This window comes from Odontesthes bonariensis, chromosome 10, assembly GCF_027942865.1.
Source record: "Odontesthes bonariensis isolate fOdoBon6 chromosome 10, fOdoBon6.hap1, whole genome shotgun sequence".
Taxonomy (NCBI): domain Eukaryota; kingdom Metazoa; phylum Chordata; class Actinopteri; order Atheriniformes; family Atherinopsidae; genus Odontesthes; species Odontesthes bonariensis.
The window spans coordinates 34859283-34875280 of record NC_134515.1 but is presented as its reverse complement, the minus strand read 5'-3'; the positions used below and the strand labels follow the sequence as shown (position 1 = coordinate 34875280).

The window sequence follows — 15998 nt, the reverse complement described above, 5'->3', positions numbered from 1 at the left end:
GCAGACTTTTATGCGAGTGCGCGGTGGTTTGTGTGGCCGCTTTCGTAGCCTAGCTAGCCCGCCAGCACTGCATCCCCGCTTCTGCTTACGCTATCTGCGCCGCCTCCGCTTCCTCCTCGTTGGTATCATGATCCACCGAGAGCTGGCGTCCCTTGTTATGAACTCCGGGATGTTGTATGAACGTATGAGGACTTCTCTGTAATACTCATCTCGCACGAAACTTCGATTTTTAACAGATCGTGTCTGCTGTAGGTGAAGTTAGCTCGACAGAAAGCAGTTAAAATAAGTTTGGATGATTCCAAGATGGCGACGCGAATACATGCTGTGGCTTCTCTCACTCCCGACAACACAACATCTTCATATAAGTCGCAGTGTTTTTGTATGTCTTCATCGTCGTCTTCGTGGTGTTGTGTCAACCAACATCTGAGGCAAACTTACAGCCGTGAGTTTCTGCTCGACATTGGCAGAGACACATCTTTCAACCATAACCCAAACCCAGCATATAAGGATATGCTACGAGGCTGCGGTCTGCTCCGGAGGCCTGGACCAGCCCCGACCCCCACTCCTGCACCTCGCCCAGAGTGGAGGCGTGAGAGGAAACCAAAGAGGGGCAAGAGCAGAGGTATCCGAGCCAGGCTAGCAGCTAGTCCTCACAAGCCTGCCATCCCAACCATCATGCTGTCCAACGCTGTCTGGACAATGAAATGGACTACATACAGCTCTTATGGAATACCCAGAGAAAAATGAGAGACAGCTGTGTGTTTGTGTTTACAGAAACATGGCTTAACAACAACGTCCCGGACCACACCATTCAGCTCGAGGGGCTAACATGCTACCGAGCAGGCAGAGCCCTCATCAAAGGAGGTAAAACAGTCAGAGGCCGTGGCTGACAGGAGAGGTCTACAGACTTTTGAAGGCTCAGAAAGCTACCTTCAAAGCAGGAGACTAGGGGCCTAATTTACAAAGGGTGCGTACGCACAAAATAGTGGCGTACGCACCTTTTCACATCAACGATCAGATGTATCAAGAGTGAAAAGAGTGGAAATGTCCGGTGCCATCACGCCAACTTCAGGGCTGGCGTACGCACTTTTCTCCAGCTGTTGATTCTTTGGCGACACCTAAGGTTATGTTGGGAAACTGTTATAATGAATAAATGTGAAAACAATTAGTCCTCAGACTATGATGTGCACATCTGAGACACATGAACAATTAATACTGATAAACAATGAACGCACCCATGTGTCTGCAATTACACGAGTGGATATAAAAGCATGCACAAAGTGGTGCAATGCATACCATTAAAAACAATGGCTGCTTTAGCAATATTAGAAGACTTTGCAAATGGTTCAATTCGAAGAGAGCGTGTGTTCACTAGACAGAGAGGATTTGCTGGCATATGATGGTGACTGACTCATCAGCCGTTTTGAGGGAAATCCTCCTAGAACCTTGCGCAGAGCTGCGGCTGGCGTTGGAGCGCAACACAGCGAGGAGCCATGCGCTGCCTGTGCTCACAGGTGATGTGCACACTGGGGTTCCAACCGGAGCATTCCAGAGGGAGCTGGCCAACCGATTGGGACTGTGCCAGTCTACCCTGAGCCAAGCCATGCCAGCCGCGTGGGACAGAATTATCCGCATCTCAGTCAGTCACGTATATAAAATTCCCAACAGGCCAACATTAAAGCTCAATTTGAAGCGAGAGCCGATTTTGTAATCGGAGCTATCGACTGCACACACATTGCCATAAAAGCGCAATCACATGATGAATTTGTATGTTAACAGGAAACATTTTCATTCGATCGATGTAAGATCATATATGATGCGTAAATGCAATTAACCAACATTGTGGCGAGGTGGCCTGGTTCAACGCACAATTCATACATTCTGAGTAACAGCATCGTTGGGAACAGACTACAGGGTGGCACTGTGCAGGATGGCTGGCTTCTTGGTGAATAAGTTTATTCTTGTAATTGTCCTAATATTATTCCCCGTAACGCGCATTGAGTATGTGCATTTCTATTCCGTCTTCACAGCATCAGTCGGTGGTTAAAGTTAGTTTCTTGCTGTTTTTTGCTGGTTAAACTTCAGTTTAAGATCTTTCTAACAAGCCCCTGATCGTCTCTGTGGGCATATATTAATAACCCCGTGCGTAAAGTGTGAAATGTCTTAATCAGCCTCACCTTTTCCCCGGCACACTTCTGCACGTTACTGTATGAACACGTTGTTGTGAGTTACACAAAAACATGGGTATTTAACTTGGGGGTAATCAGTCACTCACATGAGCTCCCACCACCCCAGAGAGAGCAGTGTCACCCATTGTTGCGCCGACTCTCTGTTCAAACAGTCGGTCACCCCCCCACCCCGCCTGTTTTGGCCACACTGCAGCGGTGGGCGGCCACTCTCCGCTTCACATCCACCTTAATGTCGGACCACTTCTTCTTCACCTCTGCTTGTGTGGCTTCTCTTACCCCACAGCATTAACCCACTCTCATTATCCCACCCACTCCTCTTGCGTTTGCTGCTTATGCCGGAGGACAGCGTGTCAAAGAACACATTTTTGCTCGCTTCCACTTCAGAAAGTAGCACCGACATCTCGCTTTCCGTGACGTTCTTCTTTTTTCCCATCTTATTCAGTCTTTTTTCTTTATTTTCTGACCGTACACAGAGGGGAATCGCAGGTGCAGGGCTCATTTAAATATGATTTGCAAATTTAAGTAGTGGCGTGGACAGGGAGGAGTCGGGTGCTCCGACATGTGCGCTCAATTCCACGTTGATTGGGATGTACAAACGAAATGTGCTTGGATTGATGCGTGCGCACAGATTCATACATCCGACGTTGGAGGTCATTTGGGTTTGAGCGTACGCCATGTTTCAGTCGGAAATCCACGCAAGTCTTTGTACATGAGGCCCCAGGTCAGCCTGAGGACAGCAAGGACCAACCTGTCACGCGGCATCAGAGTGGCTAAGAGGCAGTACTCCAGAGGTCCGTTTCACAAAGCAGGTTTAGTGAAAACTCTGAGTTGATTAACCCTGAAATAAGGGAAACCCTGAGTTTTCCGTTTCACAAAGGGAGGTAACTCAACCCCGAGAAAGAGGGGTAACTCTAGCCTGTTTCACAAAGAGAGGTAACTTAACCTCTCGGTCAGTTACCAGTAACAGACTCTCTGAACCTAACCTGGTCGGGACCGAGTTTTACTCAAGAAACCTTGAGTTTCTCTCTGTCTCCGCCCTCTTTCAGCCACACACGCTGTTTGATTTCCTCATTCATTCAGTCAGCAGAGCGAATTCTTCTACTTCTTGAAGAAGACATATATAGGCCTATTATATTTTATAAAGGAACTTGTGTCTTGGGGGTGGACTCCCTCCAGGGATTCCCTCAGCCACTGGCTTTCCGTTAGAGGTGGCGGTGCTGGGCACCACCCGTTTTACGGGCATCTGCCTTCTTTCTTTTGGCTGAGTAGAAGCCTGTGTTAGTTTAAATAGGCTTAATTATTTAACAGAACATGATATAGATGAGAAGACATTTATGTGTGCGAAAACAGCATTATGTTGGGGATAGCCACTTAATATTTACTTTACAGTGTAAAACATGATCAAAATGAGGTACCTCCATGCCGAGGTCTCACCTGTTTGAACAATGTTTTTATATTTCATCTTAAGCTGCTGCCAAGTGCGCTTCTCCCCCGCGGGATTGCACCTAAATGAAATAAATGAATGGGCTACCATTCAAGCAGTTTCCCCTGGAATATGATTGCAAAGGACTACATTTAAACTTCCGCTTTTGCAGCTGCAGCGATGTTGCACTTATTTCTAAAAAACGTGTTGAAACTCGCCGTATGAGCGCATTAAGATTTCCAATTTGAGGTTGGTGAAAAACGTAGCCCCTCCTCTTCCCCGTTGCCATGGTGACTCGTCGAATTGGGGCTCCATTGATGCTGGCTTTTTAAAGTTGTGGCGCACACGCAAAACTCAAGGTGAACCTACTCAGAGTTGATTAAACTCACTCAAATCAGCGTTTCTGGAACCGAAAACTCTTTTTTTCTTTCTCAGAGTAGATCAACTCAGAATTCAGAAATAGACTCAGAGTTTGTTGAACCTGCTTTGTGAAACGGACCCCAGGAGGATCGCCCACCACTTCAGTGACAGCAGAGACTCACGCAACATGTGGCAAGGACTACAATCGATCACAGACTACAAGTCCCTAACGCAGACCTGTGACAGCTCCACCTCTCTGCTGAACGAGCTGAACGGGGACTTCGCTCGCTTTCAGTCACAAAACACCACGCCTGCACAGAACTCCCCCCAAGTCCCTCTCTGCTCTGCCCCCATATAGTTATAGTACATACATGATAGTTTACTGTTTTTGCTACTTTTTTGCACATAATAGCATATATTTTATATTTTTTCTCTTTATACTTCTTTTAAAATGTTCTGATATAAAGACCTTTTTTTATTCAGTGTTTACGGTTTTATTTTTATTTTTACTATGTTGTTAGGGAGACCCAGAGTCACGAAATTTCAATTACGAATATGTCTGAGTAAGTATTACAGAATTGACAATAAAGCTGACTTTGACTTAAAACGAACATGACGTACATAACGAATAGCAAAACAAAGCACTTGAAGTGAGAGCATAGAGCCGCTGCATCTACATGCGCCGCCATCTTGGATCCCATGTATCAACACAAGACAAACAAAAAAGAAAAAAGAAAAAACTGCTTGTGAGTTTGCTGACTATTTTGATTTTTTAATGTGCACAGTATATCAAACTGTGCCAGGGAGAAGGAGTGTAAAAGATAAAACAGCTGATTACTTCCTGATGAGGGATTTCATATCAGGTTTCAAACTGACCCACTAAACCCAACATCAACTAAACATGCTGATCAAAACATATTCTTATAGATGGAAAAAAAGAGTGAGTGTGAGGTGCTGAATGTCGGAGGATGTGAATGTGATGAATGAAAAGTTGTATTCATGTGATATACTGATTCATTAGATGATTACATAAGAAATGATCTGGGTAGTTGAAGTGCACTCAAGTAAAAAACTAAATATACTGAAGGTAGGGCTGCTCTAAGTAAGATAAAGCACAGTGCTTTGAACTGCATGATTAAAGACCTAAATTATGTCAAAGGAAAAATAAAAAGGATCCTGAACAATTTGACTAACATTCCAAAACTGCTCAGAGCAAAGAAAATGATTACAAATAACAATGAGAAGAAAAGGGAGAGAATAAAAGCTGATCTGGGCCCTTAGGTCAAAGCATGCATGCAAGATAACAGTGATCGATAACCAACCAAAGATCTGATGTCTGGACAACAAAAATTGATTAATCGATTCATGAATTAAAATAAATGAACAAATAAATATAACTTTTGGGGGTTTTTTTTATTCTAATCTGCATGGAAAGCTGTTGTTGCATCACGTGATGTTGGAAGCAGCTCTGATTCGCACTGTTGGTACCACATGAAGTGTTTCTGATTCAACTGGAGCAGAAGGACTTAATGCTGATCCTGAACTGTCTGTGGACGGCTCAGCATCACCAAACACAGCCACTGGTAGGAATTAACGAGAATTTAGTTATAAACAACTTGTGAGAATTAAGCAGGATATGCCGAAATGTTATCTTAACTCTTCTGAGGTAAATGAAGAGAGGGCAGACAATATTCAGCCTAAACAGGTCAATCAGTTGAGGAGAAATGCCAGCTTTCTTGATGCTGTGCTGTTCCAAAAATAAAATCGAACCACAAAACAGTTCTGTCCTGCAGCAGACAGCAACACAGGAAGAGAAACTGCAGTGGAAGAGTTTGGCAGAATTTACATACAGACGAGAGTATTTTGGTATTGTCCTAAAACATGGTTCATATCAACTGGCCAGTTGTTTTGGCTTTTGAGTTCATATGAAATACTGGGAATGGACCTGTTCGAAGACAATTACTGAATGTAGAACATTGTGAAGATGGTATGTTGCATTGTTGTGCTGCTCGGTTCTCTTTCGTGCCAAAATTCATCCAAAGGTTAAATTAACTGCATCAGCAGCAGAAGCACTACATGACTCACAGCCAGGTGACTGAACAGGTGTCCATCTGAAACTCTGGAAGGCATGCCCATCATGCCAAGAAGATGGTGGAACCACCACACAATCTTCACCCACATTTGCACAATCAACAATCTACAGCCTTCAACCACTGTTGAGAAAATGTGTCCAAATTCTCTCCTGAACTGAGCTAAAGGAAGATTAGTTAGGGAAAAGGGGGGGGTAAAGACCCCTTCATGGAAGTGAAGAGCTTGTAACCTCTCCTGAGCTCGCTCTGGATCAGACTGCTGAACTGATGTTCAGCCAACGGTTACATGATTGGACCAGAAGAGACACAACTCTGCACAGGATTATCATTTCCATTTCCATTTTTTTTTTTTTTTTTGCCTTTAAAAATAATCAGTTTATTACACTTCATTCTATCACTACCCATCTTCAAATCTCAGCATGGTCATATGTTCATATTCACATTTTGTTTTTTGCGTTTTGTGACGTTCCTTTCGTTGATCGTTAGTGTTCTGAGTGTTGTTTTGTTGTTTATTGTTATCGTCTATTTGTTATGTTTTTATTTTCCAAAATGCTGTTTGTTTCATTCTTCGGTTCGTTCTTTATTTATTTGATGTTTTTATTTGAGTTAGTACTACTTGTAGTTTTTCAACAATGCTGTCCTTTGCCATTGGCAAAAGTCAACAGTTTGTAGCGGAAACTTTTGGAGTTCAGAGGTCGGTCACCACTTGGGGGATGGGGCCATGGGAGAATTTTCTAATCAATAAAGTTATGAGTTACAAACAGAAGCAGCCGGATGGGTTTTTTGCTCCTATACGCTGCAAACTGTGGATTCACAAGATGGTTATAGTTACTTATTTTATTTTAGTAGGGTTTAAGTCGTTTTTTGTTTTGTTGTCATTCTTTCTAAGTTGTTAGTTGTGTTTTATTTGTTTAATATTAATCTTTTTTAGTTTTATTTTATTAGCTTGCTTTTTAAATCATTGATTAGTGATTTCAGGGGGGATATGTGGGAGGAAGCAGTGCCTTACCTCTGCTTACACCACATATTAGGCTCAGGGTGTTCTCTGGGAAGGTCAACAACTGAAGATGTTTGTGGAAATCTAACACACAGTGATGTCAGATAGAGATTGGATTTTGGCCATGTACGCACAGAACGTTACCAGAAAGTATACGAGAATATCAAAATCTACTGTCTTTGGAAATTCCTTGCATGCTGTCATGTGATATGTTTATATGCTGTTCCTGATGAAAAAGATTCTCTGCCAAGGTGAGTCCAACTAATTTGGGGTCCGTTTCACAAAGCAGGTTCAACCAACTCTGAGTCTATTCCTGACCTCTGAGTTGATCTACTCTGAGAAAGAAAAAAAGAGTTTTCGGTTCCAGAAACACTGATTTGAGTGAGGTTAATCAACTCTGAGTAGGTTCACCTTGAGTTTTGCGTGTGCACCACGACTTTAAAAAGCCAGCATCAATGGAGCCCCGATTCGACGAGTCACCATGGCAACGGGGAAGAGGAGGGGCTACGTTTGTCACCAACCTCGAATTGGAAATCTTAATGCGCTCATACGGCGAGTTTCAATACGTTTTTAGAAATAAGTGCAACATCGCTGCAGCAGCAAAAGTGTAAGTTTAAATGTAGTCCTTCGCAATCACAATAATATTACAGGGGAAACTGCTTGAATGGTAGCCCATTCATTTATTTCATTTAGGTGCAATCTCGCGGGGGAGAAGCGCACTTGGCAGCAGCTTAAGATGAAATATAAAAACATTGTTCAAACAGGTGAGACCTCGGCATGGAGGCTCATTTTGATCATGTTTTACACTGTAAAGTAAATATTAAGTGGCTATTTGACTGTGCAGTTATTTTATCCCCAACATAATGCTGTTTTCACACACATAAACTATGTCTTCTCATCTATATCATGTTCTTTTAAATAATTAAGCCTATTTAAACTAACACAGACTTCTACTGAGCCAACAGAAAGAAGGCAGATGCCCGTAAAACCGGTGCTGCCCAGCACCACCACCTCTAACGGGAGGCCAGTGGCTGAGGGAATCCACCCCAAGACACAAGTGCCTTTATAAAATATAATAGGCCTATATATGTCTTTTTTAAGCCTATTCATACAAATATTTATTTGTCTTTATGTCTTTTTTTTCTTTTGTCCCAACACATTCTGATGGTGCCGCTCAAAAAGATAATTGTCTGTAAATGCAAAAATCTATGCGCGGTCTGATAACCATCTCCGACGAATATTTAATTCTCTGCGCAATAATGCTGCACCTTCATCCACGGGATCGTTGTCAGAAGGACATGTTGGTGAAAAAAGTCATCTCCTGCTGTGCCTAATGGACTTCTAGAAGTAGAAGAACTCGCTCTGCTGACTGAATGAATGAGGAAATCAAATGGCGTGTGTGGTTGAAAGAGGGCGGAGACAGAGAGAAACTCGAGGTTTCTTGAATAAAACTTGGTCCCGACCAGGTTAGGTTCAGAGAGTCTGTTACTACGGTAACTGACCGAGAGGTTAAGTTATCTCTCTTTGTGAAACAGGCTAGAGTTACCCCTCTTTCTCGGGGTTGAGTTACCTCCCTTTGTGAAACGGAAAACTCAGGGTTTCCCTTATTTCAGGGTTAATCAACTCAGAGTTTTCACTAAACCTGCTTCGTGAAACGGACCTCTGGTCTATACAACGCTCTATACATACTGGTGACCTGTCCAGGGTGTACCCTGCCCAATGCGAGCTGGGATGGGCTCCAGGCGCCAACAACCTTGAATTGGATTAAGCAGTTTTAGAGCATGGGTGGATGGATAGTTTAATGTATTATTAATACAGCCAAATTCCCAAGAAATCAGTTCTAGAATTGAAGAAATAGAATAGAAAAATACTTTATTCATCCCCCAATGGGGTAAATTCAAATTAGTCAGTAGCTCAAAAAAATTATAAATATTTACAATGATTGTATATTAACAACAACAATAATAATACCAATTCTAGTAAAAATACTACTACAAACTAATAATAATAATAAATGACTAAATAAACAAATAAATTAAAATAAAGTAAAACATTTTAATTAAAAGATTTTTAAATAAATTAATTATTAATAATAATAATAGTAATAATAATAATAATAATAATAATAATAATAATAATAATAATAATAATAATAATAAAAAAGTTCTGCATATTTTTCCGGTTTCCTTTGTCCATGACTGCTTCTCTTAAGCCTGCTGTAACCTTCTTCTGTTGTGGTGTTAATGATGGTTTACATTTGGCTTTTCTACATGTAAATACCATTTCTTTCAGCTGAGTTCTTATACTTTGGTCACAAACATTCTCCTGTTTCTGCCATTTTTCCCCTCATTTCTTTTGCGGTGTGTTTTCTATTTTCAAGGCGTATTGCTTTAAGTTTTCCTGTCCTGATGTCTTTGAACATGTATGTTTCCCTTTTACAACCTTCACGTTATGTTTTTACTTTCTCAAAATTTTAGACATCACTGACTGGGAAAAAACTTCAATCTTTTGCCAGATTCTGAGTTAAATTACCTTCTTGAAGGATTTTTTTTTCAACCTTTTCATTTTTTCCACTGACAGCTCTCTTGTTGAGCCCTGGTTTCCTGTCAATCAGCCAGGTGCAACAGGAGCAAGCTCTGCAGGCACTCTCTTTTAACTGCTGACTCATTTGCATCTTTAAACTTGTGCTTGTATTTGTTTCATAGATGCAACTTACAAGCTGATTTCATACTTTAATTTCTTTCTACTTCATCTTTTAAAAAAAGCAAACAAGGGTTTTTTGACAAAGCCACTTTCAAATAAATATTCTTTACGATCAAATAAAAATTTGTGTTATACATGTGTTTTGATTGTTTCTAACAAATATAAAATCTGAATGTACATTGTCCAAAGTGTGGTGATTTTTTTTATCATTTTTCAGAATTTCTCCAGGATGCTTCAACTAACTGACAACTTTTTTCTTTTTTTTAAAATAACCTTCAATGTAAGAGAGTTTGGAGTTGATCAAGTTTATTGGTTAAGTTTGATTCAAGGTTTCTTCTGTTCACTCAATTTTGTTTGAAGTAAATTGATCACTTAAATCTGTCCATGACATTATGAAGGCAAGGCATGATATCTATAAAGGCGACCAAGGTGAATCTTAAGAATAGACTTAAACTTAAATTAAATTTACATTTTTCTGAGGCCATGTGGCAATCAGGTCTGATGTCTTTTCTAAACTGACAGGAATAAAAAAGCAGTACGCTACAGTATCTCCATTTATCAGATTCAGTGATGTACCCTATCATTTATGGCCATCTATCACACAGAGACATTTTTAAATTGTGTGTACTATTGTGATAGGGCTCTTATTCATATTCATATTTAATTTGAATTCTCTTTTTATTGGTAGCAGGACAAGGAAAAAAAATTCACTGCACATTGTACGGTGTATGTGACAAATACTATCTTGAAATCTTGAACTGTTTTATCATTTCCATCAGATGCCAAACGAATCCTTCTGCTGGATGACTTCCACAGCTGTCATGACAGAGGCATTATTTAGCTTTCTCTGGATCTGTACTGAACACAGTCCAAAGTAAATTGCTGCTTCCACCATATGGTTTCATTGAATTAGAAATAGAGTTGCCTCGGTGGGTAGTTTGAGTGCACTTTGGTGTTAGGGAGCTTATTACAGGGAGCTACAAATGGAGTGATTAGAAAATAAATAAATAGGTCGAGTCCATAATTAAAATGACCATTAGGTCATTTCTAATCCCATTTTTCTACATACACTGAAAAAGAACTTTTTTTAAAAAACAACACTTATATTCACACACACAGCCCAGGAAAAAAAGAGGAAGCTCCACTAACCGTCGCTTTGATGGGGACATACAGCACCCGTCTGTCCGCTGACCCGCTCCTGCAGTCCTGCAGCGTCCCGAGCTGGAAGCCTTTCGACCTGACCCAGAATTTAAATTTGGCGTTGATGTGGTTACTGCCTTTCTCCTGCATGAATACTGCGTTGCTGTTCTCCTCGTCCCCTTGGAGTAGGCTCTGAAGGATTTTGTTGTATTTCCGTCGGGTCACTGTTTTGGTCTTACCGGAATCCCCGTATGTTCGCAGGCACCAGTCCTGAAACTCCCCGACCACCTCTGCCACTCCACCGGCCTCCTCTGTCGGAACCCCGCCATCGCTGCTGATGGGACTCTGGGTCCTATGGCTCTGGTTCTGGTGCTGGTGATTGTTTGTGGTGGAAGTGGTCACTGTGTCCCCCATACTACAGGCTTTTCTCATTGTCATAGTCAAATTATGTGTACTTTTTCTAATCAAATGAGTCAAAATAGCCACTTTGCATCGGCACCCTGCAGGACACAAACTCAGATATGGCGAAAAAAAACAGTAGACTGCGCTAACCAAGTCTTCAGAGGTGTCTGTAGGCTTTGAAAGAACCAGTCTTATACTTCAAACTATCCCCACTCGTAAAGAAAACTGCTCTCTGAACAAGTGCCATTCATTTTCTTAATGAGCGTCTTAAAATGAGCCGTTTGGATCGCGCGTCCTCCTTCCCCCGCTCTGCTTTACGCATCAAATGAGAGCTGCAAAAAGAGAGACAGGAAAAGCTCACCGGGATTCCAAAACGGCTCGTTCAGACCCGAATCCATTTGAATATGATTGGAGTTCATTTCGGCACGAATAGTGAGAGATAGGAAGCAACTGTCTGGGGTTTGGGGGTTGGTTGCTGGGGTGGCAGGGGTGTCGGTCCCGTGCGCCTTCCTCAGATACACCTGTTAGCTCAGCTCTGGGGGTCCCGTCCCGTGAGGGATGTCGGTCACCGCCTCTCCTCCTGTGCCATCCCCTTCCCTTCTCTACCGTTTCCTCTTCCTTCTCAGAAAGAGAAATGAGAGAAATGGAGACGTGCAACTATTTAGTCTTCTTATTCTAAACAAAAATAGAATAAACAGAGTTTCCAGTATTTAGGTAAAACTGATAATCATCCTCAAGTTCAGAAGCCGAATCTGTGGCAGTGGCTACTCTCAATCAACATAAAAAAGCGAACGGATGCAGAAAGAAATGAATTGAATTATTTACAACAAACACAATATAGCCTACATCCTTTCTGATTTTCCCCTTTCACCTCCTCCGGGCTTCGGGAGGACACTTGTTTTAATCCTGTTTGTCTGTCCTCCTCCGGACGCGGCGCCTCGTTCCCCTCCTTCAAACGGTTCGGTACAGCTGATCATCCGGGCCAGCCACCACCTCCACTGCAGCAGAAAATGAGAATACGGTGCATACAGATCCCTGCTCTGACCCGAGCCCAACGTGCCCACCCGAACTGCCAACGGACTGCAACGTGCACGCCACAGCTCGAGCTTAAAAACAGGAAGTGTTTCAAAAATGGCCAAAACGCTCCCAGAACTGCGATGCAAAAACTATAAGAGTAGACAGACCGAAGCGAGGACAAGACGGATGAAAAGCACCGACGTTCAGAAATCTGTTTACTGGAAAAACAGGAAAAAATAAAGTGAAAGTGAAAGAAATTTAGTCAGTTATTTGTCACTTTTGCAACTAAGATCAGGTCTAGAAATTGTCATTGTTCCTATTTATCCCCCAAAAGTTTATTGAACAAGGTTTTGTTACAATTTGAAATGATAACAGAATAATTGCACCACAGTTATTGTGATGATCATTAAGGTGTAGGTTACCTGTTTTTTTTTTTGTTTGTTTGTCTGACAGTCTGAAACTGTTCAGAAATTCACAGCAAAGCCAAAGAAAATGGGATGTACCCTTGAGGGGTCAGTGCCACTTTACTTAATCGCTCACTTGTGACTAAAATACATTTGTTCTATATAGCTCTATATGTGTATCTGGTTTTTCATCCAAAAGGCAACTTCAGTTCTAACAGGCTGGTTGTGAATTTCAGGCCTTTCAGTTTAGAAATGAAATGTCTTATTGAACAAAAAGAAAAGTTCAATTGGCTTTATTTCAAGCTTTTAGGATTATCGTGACCTGGATGACTGAGAATCTGTACCAACATATTAATAAACTTCTATTCCAATCTAGTATCAATGTCAGTTATATTATGACAATCTCATTTATTGTTTTTTTGTCACTGGACATTGGTATTTTGTGAGTGGATTTTTTTCTATTATTTTTGTATTATTATTATTATTATTATGGTTTGAATTGCAACTTTTTGAGCGAGTAAGCAAGAACTTTCAGTTTTTACAGCAAATTCTTTTTAATTTTTTTTTAAGTATTTTTGGGGGCTTTTTATCCCTTTAATGGATAGGACAGTGGAAAGAGACAGTAAGCAGGGGGCAGAGAGAGGGGGAACAACATGCAGCAAAGGGCCATCTGATGCGGGACTCAAACCGGGTCCAGCCGCAGCGACTATAGCCTCTTGTACATGGGGCGCCTGCTCAACCCACTACGCCACAGATCGCCCCGCAAATTCATTTCTTAAAGGGACACTATGTAATAAATTAAGTAATTTATTAGCTCAAATCAACATATTCATTCATAAATTAGTCCTCATTGGTGTAAAATTATCTCTGTCAACAATCTCACTTATCCTCCTGAGTGAAGAATAACTTGTCTGTATCTACATAGAGCGGGCAAGCTCTATGGAGGCTGCCATGTCCTTCCGGTCTATGAAAAACGACGAAGTGCCGAGAGGGACATAAAGCACTTCGAATCGCGTTTTCCCCAACGCCAGGCCTGCAAGTGGAACATTTTGACGTCATTTTGACGTCATTTTGACGTCACGTCCGCCGAATGGCTTATTACTGGCGCTAATGGTAAATAGATTTTATCTCATAAATTATCCCACTAATAATGCATTGATTGTTACCAAACTTCTGCCGTAGTACACATAGGCTCTTAACTCACAAAACGAGGCATTAGAAAGTTTGTAAGTTTACCGGGAGTTTATTTAAAAGAACACTTTCCAGATAGCAACTACACACTGCTGCTATCGCTACTGCTGCTAACGCTACCGCTGCGTCGACGTCACTTCCGCTAACTCCCGGAATATGACTAATTGCATTGTTTGCACACCAAAGGCTATGTCAACTTATGTTATCTGACATGTTATCTGTCATCTGTATTTATAGTGTTGTTGTATGTGTGTTATGTAATCCTTTGTACTGTGTGTCTTGATGTCTTTTTGTTTGTATGGACCTTGAGTCTGAAGCTATAGCTTCTTGAATCTTGACACATACCGCCTGCCGTAGTTCAAGAAGTTGCAACGCACATTTGAAAACGCGAGGCGCTAGAGAGCAAATTTATTCGACTTTGCAAAATAAAATTGCACCACTAGATGTGGGAAGAAATTACAAAGTGTCCCTTTAAGTAATTTTTACACGTGCACTGCTATCCATTAATCTACAAGCAACTTAACATGGCTTAGTCATGAGTAAATTACCCACCGCGGTGCTTTTCTGTAACATTTTGGGATAAAACTCTTACCAGGGTCAGCTATCCATCTATTTAATCCAACTCTGGGGTCGTGGGGGGCTGCAGCATATCCCAGCTGTCATTGGGCGAGAGGTCAGGTACACCCTGAACAGGTCATAATTCCATCACAGGGTCCCACAGAGACAAATGAGACAAACAAGCATCCACACTCACACCCAGGGTCAGAGCGAGTAACGTGTGAACCGCTGCAGTCACAATAACAGACAGAGAGACATGCATAGGAGCATTCGCTTATAATTTGGCATATGATCAGCTGTCATGAGAAATGCTACAGGTCAAATCAACCTGTCAAATATTGTGTTAAACAATAATAAATGTATGTTTCAATAATATGTTGGATAAACAAATAACTGTGCTGGTTTTTAGAATGATTAGCTGCAGCGCAGTCTGTTTCTTTCAGCATCTGAGATTATATTACATTACATTACATTACATTACAGTCATTTTGCAGACGCTTTTATCCAGAGCGACTTACAATAAGTGTGTTCCACAACGGTAGGCAAAAGAACTTCAGGTCACAAGAAATCATAAGTGCATTTCCTTCCAAAACCAAACAGCTAAGAGCATAACTAGTGCTAGTGTAAGTGCAATAAGTTAGGTACCGAGACAAATGGGAAGACAATTTAGGAAACAAATAAGTGCGTAAGGAACTAGGTGAAGCAGGTGATGTCCTAAGAGGGCGGATCAGGGTTGTAGATTAATGAACACGGGAGAGGTATTAGAGTGGCTGTTGAAGCATCTGCTCTAGGTCTGATTGCATGCCAATATGTTCAAATGTTCCCATTCATCACCATTTTATTGAACCCAATGCTCCATGTTTGTCAGCTTGATAGGATTTTTTATGACAAAATTGAAACTCTGGAGGGACTTGGTTTTATGTGATGATGAAGCTTATCTTCCGACAACCCTTCAGAGACAGTGGCCTCAGTTGGATTAAACATCATGTTTTCCTCAAGTTCAGAACAACTACACTGTTACTTTAGTGATATTTAAACCACAAGAGTGTCACACAGTGGTGAGGTCAAGGTTTTTTTTTGTCCTGTCTCCATGTCTTGTCTAGTCATTTTCTGTTTTATTTTGAAAGAGGAACTCTCCTCTCGCTCTTCCTCGTGTGTCTCGGTCTGATTGTCTGCTGAATGTTTCCACCTGTTAATCCTGTGTATAAGAGTCTGCGTCTCCCCTTGTCTTGTGCCAGTGTGTCGTATTCATCAGTGTCTGCGTGCGGTCACTCCAGCCTTCCCAAGTTTTGTCACAGCCTTGTTCCAAGCAACCTTCCTGGATTGTTCTATTCCTCCAAGACAGAGATTTTGATTTAGTCATTTTTGTATCACAGTTTGGTTAATCATAGTGAATGTTTCATCACTCTTTTTGTTTCCTCCGAGTGGAGTGACTCTTTGTGTTCTTAAATATTTTTATAGTCTAGTGCCTCCAGTTTTCAGGAGTGTTTTTTAGTTATTTCTTACCATAGTCTACTTGGTCTT

At 41.4% G+C, this 15998-nt stretch overlaps 1 protein-coding gene across 1 annotated transcript in view; it reads right to left on the bottom strand.

Annotated features, from left to right (window-relative positions):
- The window catches only part of LOC142390429 (nucleolar protein 4-like), a 72798-nt gene extending 60755 nt beyond the window's left edge, over window positions 1-12043 (bottom strand). Inside the window, exon 1 of the mRNA XM_075475845.1 lies at window positions 10912-12043. Coding sequence (XP_075331960.1) covers window positions 10912-11340 — 429 coding nt within the window. The 5' untranslated portion in view covers window positions 11341-12043. The remainder of the gene's footprint in view (window positions 1-10911) is intronic.
- Between the last annotated feature and the right edge of the window lie 3955 nt (window positions 12044-15998).